This window comes from Cornus florida, unplaced genomic scaffold (genome assembly GCF_030987335.1).
Source record: "Cornus florida cultivar Cherokee Brave unplaced genomic scaffold, ASM3098733v1 CherokeeBrave_3.0.0_Hap2_Chr09, whole genome shotgun sequence".
NCBI classification, from domain to species: Eukaryota; Viridiplantae; Streptophyta; class Magnoliopsida; order Cornales; family Cornaceae; genus Cornus; species Cornus florida.
This window is the reverse complement of record NW_026775579.1, coordinates 94471078-94491381: the sequence shown is the minus strand read 5'-3', so window position 1 is coordinate 94491381 and position 20304 is coordinate 94471078. Positions and strand designations below refer to the sequence as shown.

General features: G+C 32.1%; 3 protein-coding genes and 1 non-coding gene across 4 annotated transcripts; 3 read left to right on the top strand and 1 right to left on the bottom strand.

The window, feature by feature from the left end:
- Positions 1-974: 974 nt before the first annotated feature.
- Positions 975-1062, bottom strand: TRNAS-GCU (transfer RNA serine (anticodon GCU)). The gene has a single exon. It is a non-coding gene; the product is annotated as a tRNA-Ser (tRNA).
- Positions 1063-4516: 3454 nt separating this feature from the next.
- On the top strand, positions 4517-5967 carry LOC132275351 (NAD(P)H-quinone oxidoreductase subunit I, chloroplastic-like). The gene has a single exon (XM_059776817.1). It carries the CDS (start codon positions 4871-4873, stop codon positions 5372-5374), a length of 504 nt encoding a protein of 167 aa, XP_059632800.1. The 5' UTR covers positions 4517-4870; the 3' UTR covers positions 5375-5967.
- Positions 5968-7416: 1449 nt separating this feature from the next.
- Positions 7417-9026, top strand: LOC132273179 (uncharacterized). Its single transcript, XM_059774198.1, has 3 exons — positions 7417-8322; positions 8424-8603; positions 8733-9026. Exons 1-3 carry the CDS (start codon positions 7417-7419, stop codon positions 9024-9026), a joined length of 1380 nt encoding a protein of 459 aa, XP_059630181.1.
- Positions 9027-11022: 1996 nt separating this feature from the next.
- LOC132273178 (putative F-box/FBD/LRR-repeat protein At4g03220) lies at positions 11023-12596 on the top strand. Its single transcript, XM_059774197.1, has 3 exons — positions 11023-11913; positions 12041-12223; positions 12327-12596. The coding sequence occupies exons 1-3, from the start codon at positions 11023-11025 to the stop codon at positions 12594-12596; spliced, it is 1344 nt and encodes a 447-aa protein (XP_059630180.1).
- Positions 12597-20304: the final 7708 nt, after the last annotated feature.

Here is a 20304-nt window from a genome sequence, read left to right as displayed (position 1 = left end):
GAAAGTATGATTTCTTCTATTCTCCTTTGAGAAATGGAGGATTTTTGACTGGGTGAGTTCAAAGAAAAAGAAAGATTTTTTGGTCTACCTTATTTTACTTTATTTTTCTTTATATCAATAACTCAAGCAAAATGCAATTATCTCCAAGAACAAAATGTCTGTTATGCTTAATATCTTTAGTTTGATCTGTATCTGTCTTAATTCTGCCCTTTATTCGAGTAGTTTTTTCATCGCCAAATTGCCCGAGTCCTATGCTTTTTTGAATCCAATCGTGAATGTTATGCCAGTCATACCTATGCTCTTCTTTCTCTTAGCCTTTGTTTGGCAAGCTGCTGTAAGTTTTCGATGAGATCTTTTTTAATACTATCCTAGAAAATTCATGATTTATTCGAGGAAAAAATTCTAACAATTGATAAGATCAGATAAGTCTTACAATATGAACCCTCGATTCAAACATTGAAATTCTTGGAAAGCTGCGATAAATCTGGATCATCCCATTTCCCCATTATGACCTTTTTCCAGCGAAAGGCCCTAATAGGCTTAAGGTTCCCCACAATATTGAATTGTAGGTATGAAAGAAAATTTTTGTAATAAAAGACTCTTATTACAAATGACTTTGAATTTCTGAATATTCTTTTCTATTTGTAGAAAGTACTTCATTTCTTGGGGTCAAAATAGGATATGTGGTATAAAAATGGAGGATCTATTCTCTTTTTTTCCAAAAAATGATTTGGAGATTGTGTAATGCTTACTCTCAAACTCTTTGTTTACACAGTAGTGATATTCTTTGTTTCTCTTTTCATCTTTGGATTCCTATCTAATGATCCGGGACGTAATCCTGGACGTGAAGAATAAAAGAAAAAGGCTTTTCGTTTTCCTTACTTGATTTTTCAAATTTATTAGGATTTTATCTATTCCACGTTTAACCAAGGGTTGGGGAAATTTGAAAGATAAAGCAAATATCAAGTCATCAACGGAAAGAGAGGGATTCGAACCCTCGGTACGAATAACTCGTACAACGGATTAGCAATCCGACGCTTTAGTCCACTCAGCCATCTCTCCCAATTGAAAAAAAAAAGATAATTAATTACTATGTTACATTACACATAATGTACAAAGTAAGGTACATTACACATAAAGTAGTAAAAGTCTTTCTTTCTCTCTCTCTTTTCTCTCCCCTTATCTTTAGTATATAGATATATACAACTTTTATTAGTAATTCCATTTAGATAAAGTAAGGACTGGAAAAATCCAATATAAATAAAAATAAAGAAGACCTCCTTACTTTGATTTTGTCCGAAAGAGTTTATTCCCATGGCCTGGCCTGGTCAGTACCTAGCCGAGCCCTTTTTCCATTTTTATATTATAGAAAATAGAAAATCAAAGTGCTATTTCTTATTATACTTTCTTCCTTTTTTATTTACTTTCTTTTTTACTTCACTGAAATAAAGAAAAAGGGGAAATTGTGGATTCTTACACAATGCATTTTTATGTTAGGATTTCCGCGGTTTTGCCAGCCGTATCTATCAAAAAAACTCCGTTGGCAAAAGAAAAGAAAAAACTTGTGTTATTTTGTTATTTAAATGAACCCTCTTTTCCTAATCTTCCCCCACGAAAAACGGCAACACTCTCATTTTCATGATTCTTTTATGATCCTATCTTTCTTAATTACGTTCAATTCCCTTGTTCGACAAAAATTCCATTTGTATACAATAATCGGATTGTAGCGGGTATAGTTTAGTGGTAAAAGTGTGATTCGTTCTATTAACCCCCTTAATAGTTAAGGGGTCCTTTGGTTTGATTCCTATTCCGATCAAAAACTTTATTTCTTAAAAGGATTTAATCCTTTACCTCTCAATAAAAGATTCGAGGAAAAATCTAAATTCTCATAATTTGTATTCAAGGATCCATTAAAAATGGAAAAATTGGATTATGAAATTTCGAAACATAATTTTTGAATTGGATCAATACTTCCAATTGAATGAGTATAAGGAAAGGATCCATGGATGAAGATAGAAAAGTAGATTTCGAATCGTAACTAAATCTTCAATTTTTCTTTACAAATCAAAAATTGAAGCAAAATCACTATTAAACGATGACTTTGGTTTACTAGAGACATCGACATATTGTTTTAGCTCGTTGGAGAAACAAAATCCTTTTCCTCAAGATTCTTTCAAATAGAAATAGAGAACGAAGTAACTAGAAAGATTGTTATAATCCCCTTCTTCTAGAGGGATCAGCTAGAAAGCAAATCGTTTTGAATGTATTCAAACAAAAAGCTGACATAGATGTTATGAGTCCAATTTTTTTTGTAATTTCATTCTCATCTCGTCCATTCTTTTTCTGTTCAATCAGAACAAAAATAAAAATGAGTAATTCGAATTCTTAATTCTACAAGGTTGAATAAAAAAAATTCAATTGACCATTTGATATAATTGCTATGCTTAGTGTGTGACTCGTTAATTTTTTTTCGGGTTAGGATTAAAAAAAAAAGACCAGCCCATAGTATGAACTAATAATTATAGAACTAATAACCAACTCATCACTTCGCATTATCTGGATCTAAAGAACCAGTCAAGATATGATATATCAATCATATCATTGTAGCAACTGAATCTTTTTTGCATAAACAAAATAAAAATCAACCTGATTCTAAATTGTGAAGCGAAATATAAAAGAAGGATGTGGATAAATGGAAGGACAAGAGAAAGAGAGAAAAAGAATATCAATGATATATGAGTCCAATATGTAAGGTCTATGAATTATCTCATAAAAGAGAAATATCAGCAGGAATACAACAACATATTGGACCTGAATACGCCGGCCCTTTGGGAATTCTTCAAGCTCTAGCAGATGGGACAAAATTACTTTTCAAAGAGAACCTTCTTCCATCTAGAGGAGATCCTCGTTTATTCAGTATCGGACCATCCATAGCAGTTATATCAATTTTACTAAGTTATTTAGTAATTCCTTTTGGCTATCGCCTTGTTCTAGCCGATCTCAGTATTGGTGTTTTTTTATGGATTGCTATTTCAAGCATTGCTCCTGTTGGACTTCTTATGTCAAGATATGGATCAAATAATAAATATTCCTTTTTAGGTGGTCTGCGAGCTGTTGCTCAATCAATTAGTTATGAAATACCATTAACTTTATGTGTGTTATCAATATCTCTACGTGTGATTCGTTGAGACAAAAACTTTCCCTATTTCCTTGCTTTATAGGAAAGAAGTTAAATGCGTTGAATACATATTTTCATATTTTTTATTCAACATTTGGGTTGATGAATGAAACCAGATAGTTATATGAGCGAGAAAAACAACTTTTAAATTCGCAGTAAAAAGATTGAGTCTCATTTCCTATGTACAAGAGTTAAGTGAAAGTAAACATAAACAGTAGAGGCTGCTTACCCCAAGATTGGTTGATTAGTCATCATGTCTTGAAGCGGGTTCAAAAGATCAACTGGATGGGGTTTTTATTATTTATTATCAGACATGTATTAATATAATGGGGGATTGGGCAAAAATGAGTGGATGGTTAGGAACACCAAGGTACACAAAGGATTAGTAATAGAGATTATGTAAGTTATCCAACAGGATATTTCTGCATAAAAGGAATTCTAATTGGGACTTTAAGTTGGTAGAAACGATCAAGCAGTACTCTCTATGATTTCGATCCAGAGTATGCTCCTATCCACCGATTCGGTAAATAACTATCAGGAACGAAGTAATCCTCTATTTATTTTTTTTGAAAGCCCCCCTTTTCTGAGAAAGGAGAATAGGAACGAAAAATAAATAAAATAGAAAAAAGGAAAAATCTTTTTTTATTCATTCTTTCCTATATACATATTTAGAGAGACGGGCTTTTTATCATGATTCATGAACTAATGTAATGTCTAATTCTTTTTCGTAATTGAAAATGGTAGGTTGAAATATGTATGGATATTGCTACAAAAAGTATTTTATTGAAAGATTAAGTTATTACTCATACACAACAAAAAAAGAAAAATTATTAAAAGATGAGATCAATTCAGAAGCACTTTTTTTATTTATTATACATAGAGCAGACAGAATTCCATTGGTCTAATTCGGGACCTTACAATAGATTTTGACTCTATCTATCCTACAAACATATCAAGATAAATAATATTGAATGCGTCCTTAAATTTATTTGTGACCCTCGAGGAGCCGTATGAGGTGAAAATCTCATGTACGGTTCTGTAATAGCGATGGAAACAGTGATGTTATCACCGACTATGATTATCTAACAGTTCAAGTACAGTTGATATAGTTGAAGCACAGTCAAAATATGGGTTTTGGGGATGGAATTTGTGGCGTCAACCTATAGGGTTTATCATTTTTCTAATTTCTTCCCTAGCGGAATGTGAAAGATTACCTTTTGATTTACCAGAAGCGGAAGAGGAGTTAGTAGCGGGTTATCAAACCGAATACTCAGGTATCAAATTTGGTTTGTTTTACGCTGCTTCCTATCTAAATCGACTAGTTTCTTCATTATTTGTAACAGTTCTTTACTTGGGCGGTTGAATCTTTCTATTCCGTACATACTCGTTCCTGAGCTTTTTGAAATAAATAAAGCGGGTATAGTCTTTGGAACAATAATTAGCATCTTTATTACATTAGCTAAAACTTATTTGTTCTTGTTCATTTCTATCACAACAAGATGGACTTTACCGAGGCTGAGAATGGACCAACTATTAAATCTTGGATGGAAATTTCTTTTACCTATTTCTCTAGGTAATCTATTATTAACAACTTCTTCCCAACTTATGTCACTGTAAAGGAATACGATATTCACGACTTGTCTCAAACAAGAGAAAGAAACAGGCATAAAATTTTTTATAGATGTTCGCAATATGTTCCCTATGGTAATTGGGTTCATGAATTATAGTCAACAAACAATACGGGCTGCAAGATACATTGGTCAAAGTTTCATGATTACCTTATCCCATGCGAATCGTTTACCCGTAACTATTCAATACTCCTATGAAAAATTAATCACATCGGAGCGTTTCCGCGGCCGAATCCACTTTGAATTTGATAAATGCATTGCTTGTGAAATATGTGTTCGCGTATGTCCTATAGATCTACCTGTTGTTGATTGGAAATTGGAAACGGATATTCGAAAGAAACGATTGCTTAATTACAGTATTGATTTCGGAATCTGTATATTTTGTGGTAATTGCGTTGAGTATTGTCCAACAAATTGTTTATCGATGACTGAAGAATATGAACTTTCTACGTATGATCGTCACGAATTAAATTATAATCAAATTGCTTTGGGTCGTTTACCAATATCGGTAATTGACGATTCCACGGTTCGAACAATTTGGAATTCGCCTCAAATAAAAAATGACTAAACCCCTTGATTCAAGAGCAATTCCCAATTACTAAGGTTAAGTTTTGATCTAAACGAATACGGTTTTTGTTTGGTCAATAACTAAAAATCCAAACTATTGATTAGTTGGTGAGAACCGCGGCTCAATTTGGATAGAAAATCTATTTCTATATTTTATTCCATATTCGTAATGATTTCAAAATATATAGTTTCAAACTATCCTTTCAGATAAAGAATGAGATTTCTGTACCTAATACGCACTCATTAAGATTGAATTCAATTAACAATTAAGAAATCTCATAAAAAAATATAGAGTCACCTTTTTCCTGGTCAGGTCAATAAAGTCATGAAATATTTCGATTTATTTATTTCTTATTTTACATAGAATGGATTTACCTGGACCAATACATGATTTTCTTTTAGTTTTTCTGGGATTGGGTATTATATTGGGAGGTCTGGGAGTAGTATTACTTAACAATACAATTTTTTCCGCCTTTCATTGGGATTGGTTCTTGTTTGTATCTCCCTATTCTATATTCTATCTAATTCCCATTTTGTAGCCGCTGCGCAACTTCTTATTTACGTAGGAGCTATAAATATTTTAATCATATTTGCTGTGATATTCATGAATGGTTCAGAATATCACAAAGATTTTTGTCTTTGGACCGTTGGGGATGGGGTTACTTCGATGGTTTGTACAAGTATTTTTGTTTCACTAATTACTACTATTCTAGATACGTTATGGTACGGGATTATTTGGACTACAAGATCAAACTAGATTCTAGAACAAGATTTGATAAATAATAGTCAACAAATTGGGATTCATTTATCAACAGATTTTTTTCTTCCATTTGAACTCATTTCAATAATTCTTTTAGTTGCTTTAATAGGCGCAATTGCTGTAGCCCGTCAATAATAAATTTTTAAAACTAAGAATCAAAATCCAATTTTGTTCTAGGTTATCACATTTATTTCCCTTCAATTCTATTTGAATTCGTGTATAAAATAGAAATGCTTTTAGTTTGATCTATTACTAATATATTCATTCCATACTTGTTATATTCGAGTCAATCGAATCGGTTGAATTGTTGTTCATATTGAAATAAATCGAGATCAATAAGGAGTTGGTTAATGATGCTCGAACATGTCCTTATTTTGAGTGCCTATTTATTTTCTATCGGTATCTATGGATTGATTACAAGTCGAAATATGGTTAGAGCCCTTATGTGTCTTGAACTTATATTGAATGCAGTTAATATAAATTTTGTAACATTTTTCTGATTTTTTTGATAGTCGTCAATTAAAAGGAACCATTTTTGCAATTTTTGTTATAGCTATTGCAGCCGCTGAAGCAACTATTGGACTGGCTATTGTTTCGTCAATTTATCGTAATCGAAAATCAACTCGTATCAACCAATCGAATTTGTTGAATAAGTAAAGGGATACCACAAGAATTCTTATTAAATGAGAGAGAAATAACCATTTCAGATATGAGGATCGATGGAGTCAAATGTGTTGGCAGAGAGACTATCTCAAACCCGGTCTCTACAAGCTTGTATTGCAATCTCTGTCGAACATGTGACACATTATAATAAGTACTATTCATAATTAAATTATTTTTTAATTTATTTTGTAACAATATTTTTTAAACATTTTTATTATTTTTTAATTTATTTTGTAACAATATTTTTTAAACATTTTTATTGTTAATTTTACAGTAATATCCTTTAATAATATAATATATATTTGATAATATCAACTTTATTAAGAAATAAGTCATTATAACAAATAAAAAGAATATATTCAGATATAGTTTTAAAAGTTACAAATTCTAATTCTCTACTTACCTAAAATAAAAATGCTTTTAAACAATCTCAAACGCGGGCTCCTAGTCCTAGAAGGACTCTTCTATGATTGTACTCCATAAATAAGCTTTAACACCAAAAAAGAAAAAAGCAATTGGGAGCAGTCTTCTCTTCAAATCCAATAGAGAAGTTGCTCATGGCATTCTCTCCTTCCTTACCATCAAAGAAATTCGCAAGAACATCAAACAAATTCGCAAAAATGCGTACCTCGAATCCTGAAGGTTGTGGAGGGACTTGTGATAGATTCAGCAGTCTTTCTGATGAAGTTGCTCATGAAATTCTCTCCTTCCTTACCATCGAAGAAATTGCTCGTATAAGTGTGGTCTCCAAAAGATTCAGACGGCTCTCTCTCTCTGCCCCATATTTGTTCCTTAATTTTTCATGCACCAAAATATCGAAAGTGGGTAATACTCTGCTTAATACAGATAGGTTTGTTAGTCTGCTTGATGGGACGACGAAATTGCGACGTTTTGTTCTTAAGAATGTTTTTCTCTACTCGGAGGATATTATTCAGGTATGCAACTGGACTCGTGAAGCCGCAGAGATCGATTTATCATTTGTAATGTTCGACAAAGATTGTTTTTCTCTACAACCATCCACCTTCGTGAGAGCCATCAAATTGAGACTTCACGGCGGCAATCTCAAACTGCCCTCTTTTACCACTTCTTTTAGTTCGCTCCAGGTTTTGGACATAAAAAGTATAAAACTTCCCAACAACTTGCCTGACAAATGGGTTTCATCTCTCTTCCCCGTAATTAAAAAGTTAATTCTGGAAGACGTAGAAGATATAAAAGATCTTAATATCTCGAGTTCGTCTCTCGAATTTCTAAGCATAAACAGGTGTACCCTTCGCAGAGTCGTTGTGCTTGCCCAGAGACTCCAGACCCTATGTGTGGGGTCGTGCAACTTACTTCGCTATTGGTTATTTAAAATTTATGCACCCAGCCTTCAAAATATCAGTTGGACTGCAAATAGTTACTCCTTCCAGGGAGGCTTTGTGTGCTTAAAAGATTCATATCATGCGAACATAGATGCTCCAAGGATTAAGCTTCTTCAATTTATAAACAATGCCAAATCAGTTACAGTAGGAGCCAATATTCTTCAGGTATTAGCTCCCAATCTTATTACTATTTTTACAATTGCTTAATTATATACACACATATTTTTCTTCTACACCAGTTAACTCTAATTGCTGTGCTATTTTAGGTGCTATTAGCAGAAGATTTGATAGGGCATTCGTTGGATAATGTGCAAAACTTGGATATGCAAGTTTCTTGTAAGGAAAATTATAGAGTGCCTGCACTGGCCTTCTTGTTTGGAAGATTGCATAATTTGAAGACCCTGACCATCAGATGCATTGATAGAGAGACTTTTGGTTGTGATGGGGTAATATTATATTATTCAATAGTTAGTTATTATTTACTTTATTTCTTGTTTGCCTCATTTTTTTTGTCTTTGATATCATTACTCATTTATTTTTGTTGTCTTTGATATCATTTACTTTTCATGTTTCAGTCAAAAGTATTGTTGGCTCTAGAGACGCGTGATTTTAATATCGATATGGAGTATTGGAAGTCTCAAGATGTTGCATTTATCCATCAATTGAAGGAAGTGAAGATTGAGATTCGTAAATGGGGATGTGAAGTTGGACTCGTAAAATATTTGATCAAGCATGCAAAAGCACTAGACAAGATGATTGTCACTTTTTCAAGCAATATTGATACTAGTATAAAGAGGTTGATCTGCAAAAAGCTATTAGAATTTTACAAGGCATCTCCTATTGCCACATTAGATTTTGTGTTGAAATGAAGTTGTTAAATCTAATTTTTATGTCTTTGATACTTATATTTTCATGGAGTAAGAATTTCAAGATATTATGCGAACTTAAGTTTACACTTTGTATTATGACGAATCCTCAACTAAATTGGACTCGATATAATTTGACATTTAATAGAACTATTATATTAGCTTATGTTATTTTCCATCATGCTACAATGTCGGTCTTATAACTAAGTTTTCAGTCACTGTTTATATTTAATTTATTTTTTGATGATTGCTTCTGTGCACAAGAAAAACAAGGAGCATAAGGACTCAGGAGTCAGGATCGATTCTTTCTAGGTGCAAACAATTTCTTTGGGGCTAAAACCATGAACATAGTCCGAGCTTAACCCGATTTATCGGGGCCTTGCACGAGTCCCTTAAATTAGTCGTGCACGAGTCCCTTAAATTAGTCGGGCAAAGTATCAGACATCCGGTTATCGAACAAATAGGAAGAAATTATCTGGCAAATTTTGTCTACGTAGATTATGGCAAACAAAGGATTTTGACAAAGATGCAATTATGTGCATTTGCTCGCAGAATCAACGAGACAATTTATGGAAAATTTTGAACATCGCCGTGTTGATCAAATTGATGACTTGTTCAGATTTGCATCCCAATTGAATTTTCTGGTGATTTTGAAACATATTGAAACTTATCAATTATATTATCTTTCATGCACTTCATCACCCTAAACTTATATGTCAGCATAGAACATAGGTAAATTACACTTCTGAGCTTCTACGTTTTGGTGATGGCTAGGTCGAATGCAAAAATAGTGGAGCTAGACTTCACATATCAAGATTTTTATTATAATGTCCCAGATGTTTTCCGGATTTTTCCGTAATTTTTTTTATTTATTTTTCGTGCCTCATTAGGGACATTTTCATGAACTCGGGAGTTCGTGAATGCTTTTTTATTCTTTTATACATGTTAGAATTTATGGAATCGTTTTTAAATTTTTCAAGGGTCGGGACCGATGATGTGCTTGGGAATTTTTTCCTGATTTTTCATTAATATTATAGATATAGGGCAACGTGAGGACAACACCCTTCATGTTTTACTTTTGGGCAAATAAAATGAGCAAAGAATGGCGTATGTTGTGTATATAAGTTCCTTAAGTTTGAAAAATGAGCAAAAGGGAGTTTAAAGTACTATTAAGATATAAAAATCCAAAAACATATTTATTTCTTTCGATAATGCCCTTATAAGGGCAAAGTGAGAAAAGCACTCATAATGTTTACATTTTGGGCAAATAACACTTCTATTCTTTATTTTAAGTATATAAGTACATTAAATTTGAAAAAATGTAGCAAAAAGGGTTTGACTTTTGAGGCCATTGTTTTGTTAAAAATTTAATCATGTGCATTGCATATAACATTTTTAAGATATAAAATTTTAAAAGATACAATGGTCTCTTCCGATAATGCTCTTATATATTTATATGAATATATATATATACACTTGTCACATTTAATTAGTTTTTTTTTACCTATTTTTTATTAAGTTGTTGAGGGATGTTTTAGTCTTTTCAATATTCAAGTCCTTGTTTGACCAAAATTGAATGTTAATTAAGGACGTTTTAGAACAGATAGGGGTTATATACTCTATATGCGTACAATTAAGGGTATTTTTTGCCCCCAACCCTATATTATATATATATAAAGATGGACAATTTAGTTATTTTAAATTTAATTAGTTTTTTTTACCTATTTTTTGTTATGAGTAATGATAGGAGAACCGAAAAGAAATTCCCGAATTAATATCGAATTTGAGCTATACTTATCAGGTTTTAAACAATTATTTTTAGAAACTGTTTAAGTAAATGAGGTGGACAAAAACACGTCAAATTTGAGACTTATCATTCGAGGAAATCATTCAGTGACCCTATCATTTTCCTTTTTTTATTAAGAGTTTTTGTTTGTTTATTCATATATGAAAGATTAGGGTTATGATTAGGGGTTAAGTCTTTGCATAAACTCCCAGAATGCTTACCTCATGGAATAAGAGAGAGACTTTTGATAGATTCAGCAATATTCCTGATGACGTTGTTCATGAAATTCTCTGCTTCCTTCCCATCAAAGACATCGCTCGTAGCAGTCTCGTCTCCAAAAGATTCAGACAGCTCTGTCTCTCTGTCCCAGATTTGTTTCTTGATTTGATACCCCACAATCGATCGAAAGTGAGTAATTGGATAGATAGGTTTCTCACTCTGCGTAATGGGGCGAAATTGCGACGTTTTGTTCTTAAGGATGCTTGTCTCAACCATGAGGGTATTATTCGTGTATGCAAATGGATTTGTAAAGCAGAAGAGCTCGATCTATCATTTGGAATGTATGCAGAACAATGCTTTCTTCTACCACCATTCACCTTTGTAAGAGCGATCAAATTGAATATTCTTTCAAACGGTGGCATTCTCGAACTGCCCTCCTCTACCAGCAACAGTTTCAGTTTGCTCCAGGATTTGGACATAAGAGGCATAAGACTCGATCCTCACAACTTATCTGAGGATTGGGTTTCATCTCTCTTCCCTGCAATTAAAAAGTTAAATCTGGAAGAGGTAAGAGATATAAAATATCTCAATATCACAAGCTCCTCTCTTGAATGTTTAAGCATAAAGACCTGTCACCTTCACAGAGTTGTTGTGTCCGCCGAGAGACTCCACACCCTATGTGTGGTGTCATGTCACGCCGGTGGTGATTGGTTATTTAAAATTTACGCACCCAACCTTCAAAATATCAGATGGACTGCAGATGGTTACTCCTTCAATGGAAGCTTTATGTGCCTAAAAGGTGTGAACATTGATGCTCCAAGGCTTGAGCTTCTTCAATTTATAAACCATGCCAAATCAGTTACATTACGAGCCAATATTCTTAAGGTAAAGCTCATTATTGGGCAACTAATTAATGGTTAATTATCAGTTTTTTTTTTCTTCTTTTATTTATATCAACACACAATTACTTTATAATATTTATTAATATTAGTTAGTTGCGATCCTATTTTAGGAGCTGTTTATACAAGACTCACTACCATATACTATGTTGGATAATGTGCAAAACTTGAATCTGCAAGTTTCTTGTAAGATGGATCATAAAATGCCTGCATTGGCCTCCTTTTTTGGAAGATTGCCTAATTTGAATACCCTGACCATGAGATGCATTGATCGAGAGACTTTTGGTTGTGATGGGGTAATATTACCATTCAATCATTATTCTTTCCTTTATTTATTTGCTTTATTTCTTGTTTGCATCATTTTTTTTGTCTTTGATATCATTGCTTTTCATGTTTCAGTCGAACAACTTTGATTTTGATATAGAGTATTGGGAGTCTCAAGATGTTGCATTTATTCATCAATTAAAGGAAGTGAAGATTGAGATTCGTAAATGGGAATGTGAAGTAGGACTCATAAAATATTTGATCAAGCATGCAAAGGTGCTAGACACGATGACAATCACATTCTCAAGCAAAATTCATCCTAGTAGATCAAGGTCCATTCGCGAAAAGTTATCAAAATTCTATGAGAGTTTTCCGATTGCAACATTAGATTTTGTGTTGAAATGAAACTGGTAACAAATTATTTTTATGTCTTTAATACTTTTATTTCCATAAAGTTAGAATTTCGAGATATTATGAGAACTTAAGTTTACACATTGTATTGCTCAACTAAATTGGACTCATATTATTTGAGATCTAATAGAACTAATATATTAGCTTATGTCAATTTTCATCATGCTACTACGTATCCATTCACTTATTGTCCGTCACTTGGCATCCTACTTATTCTACGAAAAAGAAGGAATTGCCATTTACAATTCACAGTACGCCGAAGCTTCAAAACTTCATGTGGAGAGGACAACAGGCTGCAAACTACTGCTTCCTAGGGAGTTTTATGATCTACAGAGTGCCACTATTGGTGATACATCGGATTTTGAATCAAGTCCCAATTACAAAAGTTTATTATTTCAGCTTCTTCCATTTGTCAGCCAAGTCGATCAAATCTCTAACACTAGAGACCTGGATATTCTTGAGGTAATTATCATGCTATTAATAATTTACATACAGTAATATATAATTAATTTTCAGCCAATTCAATGCTTGCAAACTTAGCTTTATCAATTTGTGCCTTTGACTACATGAATCTCATGATCAATTGAAGTGGAGTTTTTTCACTAACTAATGTGTCTCGTTGCCTGAAAATATTTCCAGGAGCTGTTTAAATTAACAAGATAATCTACCTTATATGGTGAATGTGTGTTGTATATACAAGCTTTTTGTAAAAAGCATCATAAAGTGCACTGGCCTTCTTTTTGGCAAGCTTTGTAAGATATTTTCTTATATTTGTAACCCACATGATTTAGACAAGTAATTTATATCTAATATTTGGTGGCTAAGTAAATTGATATCATACTGATATTTTATTATTTAGTCAATTTATAAATTACTTTTTTATATTTAATTATTAAAAAAGTGTTTTTCTATTTGTTCCTTACTTTGATTGAAAGTGAAATTGGTTTTAGTAAAAAAAACTAATGAAACAACGCGTATAATGTTTATGTACTTAAAAGGCTAAGAGCACATTTGGTTGGTTTGCTATCATGGATCGAGGTATTTATATTTATATGTATATATTTTTTTTTATGCATTATAGACATGTGAAATAATGAAGTTCAATTTTCTAAAATTATGATTTGTGTTTAATATTCTAGCACAAATATTAATATTTGACACGTAATAATAATAGTTTAGAAGATTGCCTGATTTGAAAACGCAGAGTGTGAACATTCATTCACCATTCCAAGTAAGAAACGCAATCATTATGTATCAACTATTCAATAACTTTTATTCTTCTTCCCTTTTTATTAATTTTCTCAACTTATTTGTTTTAAACATCATTTTTTTTCTTGTTACAGTCAAAAGACCATAATACTTGATTTAGAGTACTGGGAATATCAAGATCTGGAATTTATTAATCTGTTGAAAACAGCAAAGACTGAGATTACAAAAACCACTGTAGAAGCTAGAAAAGAGTTTCAATGAAATGATCCACAAAAACCAGAGAGTTGTTGTTTCCCTCAACTTCCACCACAACCATTACACATGCATGGATTTTAATGTTTCTGATCACTCTCATCAAACAATCCAGCTGATCTGGCATTTGGAATCAATGTCCTCAGAAAATATTGGGAGTAGACAGCAACTATTTCCTCAGCCTCTAGCTCAAAAATATTTTCATTGAGATCTAGCATGTCTGATATTATAACTATATTCAATGAAAAGGGCAAGTTCAAGGTTTGGGCAAAACTCACCAACCGCTTACCTGTTTCCTCAAGTTTTGGTTTCGATTTTGTTCCAACAGCAGTTATCTTGAGAAGCTCAACAGGGCACTCATGTCTCCTCGAGTTTTGGTTTTGATTTGTTCCAAAAAAAAAAAAAAACTAAATAAAATTCAAGTTTTATACTATTAAAATTTTTTAAAGAAATGCTAATTGCAGTCGGGACTGTGATCCTCCTGTCAGTTTGTGTGTGTGTGTGTGTGTGTGTCTATATATATATATATATATATATATATATATATATATATCTTTCTTTTTTCTTTCTTTCTTTTTTTTTTAATTATCTTTCTAAACTGATTCATTCTTTACTTTTTTTCAAAACCAATAAGTTATTTTCTGTTATCATTTATAATTATCTATTACTCATCAAACCATTTTACCTCTAAAGTGTGCCTATCTCATCATCAATATACTTCTAACTTACTATTTACTAAATCATTCACTTTTATCATTTACAAACAACAAAAACTTAATTATACAATTTAACTTCAACTAAAATTGAATAAGTGTGATTATCCCATCACCACTATACTTCTCTCTTCCTTTGTCTTTACTAAACCATTTGCTTTTATCTTTTACAAATAAAATAAAACTCAATTATACAATTTTACTTCAAAAAAAATTTAATTTTATAATTTACTTCAATTAAAATTCATATATAAAGTATAAATAAATAATATTTAATATATGTAAAAATAAAAATAAAAAAATAATAAAAATAAAAAGAAGAAGAAGACGAAGGAAAGAATGAATCCATTTAAAGACCATTCAAAAAAAAAAAAAAAATTGAAATAATGCATTGACAAAAGATTAGCTATATATATATATACACACATGATGTTATATATGTTGGGATTTATATGCCCTGGTATAGCGAAATCCTATTTGGATTAAAGTGACATATGTTCCTGACGTATTTGAAATATTTATACTTTATACAATTGATTAATTCAATGTATTATGTTTCGATTTATTATGAAATTAATAGTGTCCACTTGATTACAAGAGATATTTATATATATATGTGATGGCGATCAATACATGAATATAAATAGTAATCATAAATTGTTCGTAGTCGGTAATTATGAGTGGACTCATAATTAATTAAGACTTGAACTGGATCCGCATTAGATTGAGATATATTGCGAGAGCCGTCGTATACAATTGCTCTCTATCACTGTCGTGGCATTTGACTCTTAAGTATGAGAGAAGTATAGACTTTTTTATTAATTAATAATTACTTTGATTTGTTCGGCGGATACTTCGGGATTCTTAAACTAACACTTTGGGTAGTTATGTAATTACTAGTTAGAGGGTTATATTCTCGTTATTTGCATCAATGCTACTTGTATTTATTTTGTATTGATTATGGTTGATCACAAATTAAATTCGAAGGCCTTCGTGTATTTTTAGACAAAATGATTTATTATATATTTATTTATTTAAATTATTATTTTTGTCAAACAAATGTTTTATTGTGATCAAGTCAGAAATAATCAAAAGTACCAAAATAAATATATTAATTAAGTAGTCGGATTTATTCAATAACTAATTATGCATAGAGGGGTCAAAGTGCAACATTGACTTAGAGGTTATTTATTATTTAATTGAAGTTCAATTAATTTCTTTTAGCGGAGTAGAAATTAATTTATGAATTAATTGAATTGGGTACATGGATCGGGCCAATTATTAATTTATTGTAGCCAATAAAATAATAAGCCCAAAGGAATCTCACTCATAGCCCAACTTGATATTGGAATCCTATTAAATTTGAGACATGTGAATTAGAGATTGAGAAGAATTTATTATTTTATTTTCTTATCTTTATGTTGCCTATATATATATGGTCTATGTATATTTTAGGAGAGACTTTTGGAAGGAAAAAAAGAATATATATTTTCTCTCTTTAAAATTCTAGGGTTGATGTTCTCATCTAATGGAGGCTCCCACAAGCCTAATTTTCCGAGGTCATTCATGGAGGCTTATGAGTGATTCCTAAAGGTAAGACCATTACTAAAAAGATGGAAATGTGATAATGAAATAATTTGGCAAAATTTATTAAATAGTTTTCCGACACCGTCTCACTAAAACGTAAATATCTTCTAGTAGGATGGGAATTTGATAATGAAATTGATACCATTGGAAAGAGAACGAAAAATCCTTGAATTTGAACTCAAGAATGATCCAATTTCGATTTAAGATGACTAAGTTATGACCATTTTAATTTTATGTCACAAACAGGCAAAATAATTAGCTGAGCTCAAACACTACTGTGAGCGCACCCACACTGGATTAGCTCACTTGAGCTCACACAAATGCACCCACACCAGATTAGCTCACTTGAGCTCACATTTATGCACCCACACCAGATCAATCTTCTGTTGACCAAACCTAATCCATGGTCCAGATTCACATGCGCACTCTTTTGTGTACACTGCAATGCACCGAATCATTCCACTTATATCTAAACTATTCCAATGGCCCAGATTAGTGGTATAACCTCTTACCATGCACCGTCCTACACCAGATTACTACCCTATTATTGGGCCCACCTTACAGACGCCGATTTTCAGTGTTGTAAATATATATATATATATATATATATATATATATTATATAAACTATCTATATAATTTTGCCAAATTAAGATAGAAAATAATTCTAGAATAATTCCAAAAAATATAAAACACATTCTAAAATTAATCTAAAAATTTTAGAAAATTACAAAAAAATTTCATAAATTCTAGAAACACTAATTAACCCTCTTGGGTCTAGATCCAGCAGATCGATTGATATAAACAAAATATACAACACATATATAAAATAATAAAAATCTAAAATTCCAAAAATAAAATATAATAATTCATATTTTAAAGATTCCGTTCTAACCATCATTTAATCAATAAATTTAATCTTAAATTTTAATACTCAAGGTGAAATCCTTATGAGTTCTAAGAGGAAAATTAGAGAAGAACTCGCTTGAAGGTTTTAAAACGAAACCGAAACTTTAAGCCTTGATTGCGTCTTCCAAATCCGATACCCTCTTTCTCTAATCCGGCCTCCTCTTTGTCGGCCTTCTCATTTTCTCTCTTTCTTATTTTTCTAACGTGTAAACTTTTAACCTAAAGTCTTATACATTAGAATCCAAATCCTATTTCTACTAGGACTTTCAAATAAAATAATAATTCTAAAATAATATATATCTATAAACATATATTATATTACAGATATATATATATATATACCTTTCATAATTAACCCATGAGTTAATTAAATCATATAGACCTATATATATCCATAAATATATATCTCTATATATATCTTTCCATAAAAATTATTAATTAATTATATTTATATATAATTATATATATATTTATAATTAATACAAAAATGATCATTTAAATAATTAAATAACCATAGTCCTTTATTAATATATAAGCCCAAAACCACATCTTTTGGTCTAGATTCCCTTAAGCTCAAATCCAATTAATTTAAATAAATCAAATAATTAAAAAAAACAACTTAAATAAAAAAACTAAAAACTAATTACACTAACCACATAAACAAAACAATAAATTACATAATTCGCCCTTTAAAAAAAAAAAACCGATTCATCATAATTTACTTAAGCTGTTGTGGGATAATTTGTTTTAACATATTGGTTAATTGCACTAATGACATGGCACAATTAACCAATAATTTTTCCTCCTTAACAACCAAAAAATATAGTTATTTTAATTACTTCTAATTACCTTTCAACCGTTTTTATTTAGCAATCCTCACCGACAGGAGGTGATCCGATTTTCATAATGGTAATCACAGTTCGCTAAAAAAGTGGCAGGGCGAATCCGAACTAGAACTGGACCCAATGGGCCAGGGCAATTTTTATTTATGTCATAAACTAGGGTTTGCAAAACAAGGTATCGAGAATCCGGAAAAGAGAATCGGGAAAAGCTGCCAAACCAATACTTCTTCTTCTTCTTCTTCTTCTTCTTCTTCTTCTTCGTCATGGATCCATTGAGCAGTCTTCCAGACGTTCTACTTCATGATATACTCTCCTGTCTTTCACTAAAAGACATCGTTCGTACCAGTGTCGTCTCCAAAAGATTTAGATATATTAGTATGTCTACTCCAGACTATCTACTTCTTGTTTTACTCCCCTGGCTTTCCCTGAAAGACATTGCTCGTATCAGTGCCGTCTCCAAAAGATTTAGAAATATCTGCACGTGTATTCCTGACCTTAATATTAGTTTGGGAGTCCACCCCCGCAGCCGAAAGTACCTACGTAATTGGATAGATAGGTTGCTCATTAATGGGGCAAGAGCACGAACAGCTCATAACCCCAAACAGCTCGATGTAACAATCAGCCGAGATACCGTATTTGCCCCTCCACGTACCAGATTTTGTTGTGGATATTTGTTTAAATTGATACTAATCGATGTTGGTCTCACACTGCCTCCAACATCTGATTACATTAGTAGTTTTGCATTCGGTTCAGTCGAGGTTTTGTGGATACAAGGAGTGTGTTTCAATCAGGACTTGCCTGATAATTGGATTTCATGTCTCTTCCCTCGTCTTAAGGAGTTGAATCTCCAAGGGGTGAAGGGAATCACCAATCTCAACATCACCACTTCGTCTCTTGAATGCCTAAGTGTGTCAAACTTCTGGTGTTCTGGATCTTTGACGAGATCAGAGTGTCTGCCGAGAGGCTCGTGACCTTGTCGGTCACTTGGCATCGTACATCCCCTAGGGATGAGTCTTACTTGAAGGAATTGTTGTCATTTACAATTTACAGTGCGCCTAAGCTTCAAAACTTCGTGTGGAGAGGACGGCAGGCTGCAAACTACTGCTTCCAAGGGAGTTTTACGCATCTACAGACTGCAACTATTAGTGCTACACGGGATTTTGAATCAACTCATCAGGTTTTAATAATTTTTGACTTTGACTAGATGAATCTTATGGTCAATTCAATTGGAGTTGTTTCACTAACTATTATTAAATTTTCAGGAGAAGTTTAAACAAAATAGTCTTCCTTGCATGGTGAATGTCAAAACTTGGATATACAAGGTGTTCGTAAAAGACATCAAAAAATACCTGCAATGGCCTTCTTTTCTAAAAGAGTGCCTAATCATGAAGAAGCGGAGTGTGAGATGCTTTCATTCAACATTCTAAGAAGTAAGGAGCACAATCATTATGTGTATTCAATATATATATATTGATTATCCTCGATCACTTTTTTTTTTTTTCTTAATTAACATCATTATGTTTCTTGTTTCAGTCAAAAGAGTTAATACTGGGAATCTGAAGATCTTGAATTCATTCATCAGTTGAAGGAAGCAGAGATTGATATTACAGAGGAACAATTTGAAATTGGACAAGTGAAATATTTAATAAAGCATGCAAAAGCATTAGAGAAGATGACAGTCTTTCGTGGAAATCGCCTTGTCAGATTAAGTAATTTCTTTTGAGTTGTTCAAGCAACAATATACTTTGTGTTAATTTAAATAAGATTCTGTTACAAATTTATAATCATTTTTGTTGTTTTGATGCTTGTTTATTGTTAAGTTTGGAATGTTAAGGCATGATTAGAAGGGGTGATATTGGTGCTCCAAAATAACCATCAAACAAAAATACAAAGAAGAAGCCCAGCCCACTAGCTTAGACAAATAACAGTCAGAAAAAACTGTCTGACTTCTATAATGATCATCAGTTGAAATTTAAAACGAGCACCAAGAAGAAGACCTGGATTGCATGATTCTCTCAAGGACCAAATTCTGAGATGATTTCTCATTTTGAAAGACACTGGCATTTCTTTCCATCCATATTTACTACAATTTCGATGCAAAGGCCATTTTTCGCATGCCCTTGAGATCAGTTTTGGCCTTCCAGTAGAGAGAGCACCAATGAATAAGAGCAAATGTGAAAATTACACTTGT

Excerpts from the sequence above, each read along its gene's own strand:
- LOC132275351 (XM_059776817.1), top strand. The coding sequence starts at position 4,871 with ATGTTCCCTATGGTAATTGGGTTCATGAATTATAGTCAACAAACAATA.
- LOC132273179 (XM_059774198.1), top strand. The coding sequence starts at position 7,417 with ATGCGTACCTCGAATCCTGAAGGTTGTGGAGGGACTTGTGATAGATTC. Across the intron at positions 8,323-8,423 it reads TAGGAGCCAATATTCTTCAG|GTGCTATTAGCAGAAGATTT; the intron begins GTATTAGCTCCC and ends GTGCTATTTTAG. Across the intron at positions 8,604-8,732 it reads AGACTTTTGGTTGTGATGGG|TCAAAAGTATTGTTGGCTCT; the intron begins GTAATATTATAT and ends TTCATGTTTCAG.
- LOC132273178 (XM_059774197.1), top strand. The coding sequence starts at position 11,023 with ATGCTTACCTCATGGAATAAGAGAGAGACTTTTGATAGATTCAGCAAT. Across the intron at positions 11,914-12,040 it reads TACGAGCCAATATTCTTAAG|GAGCTGTTTATACAAGACTC; the intron begins GTAAAGCTCATT and ends ATCCTATTTTAG. Across the intron at positions 12,224-12,326 it reads AGACTTTTGGTTGTGATGGG|TCGAACAACTTTGATTTTGA; the intron begins GTAATATTACCA and ends TTCATGTTTCAG.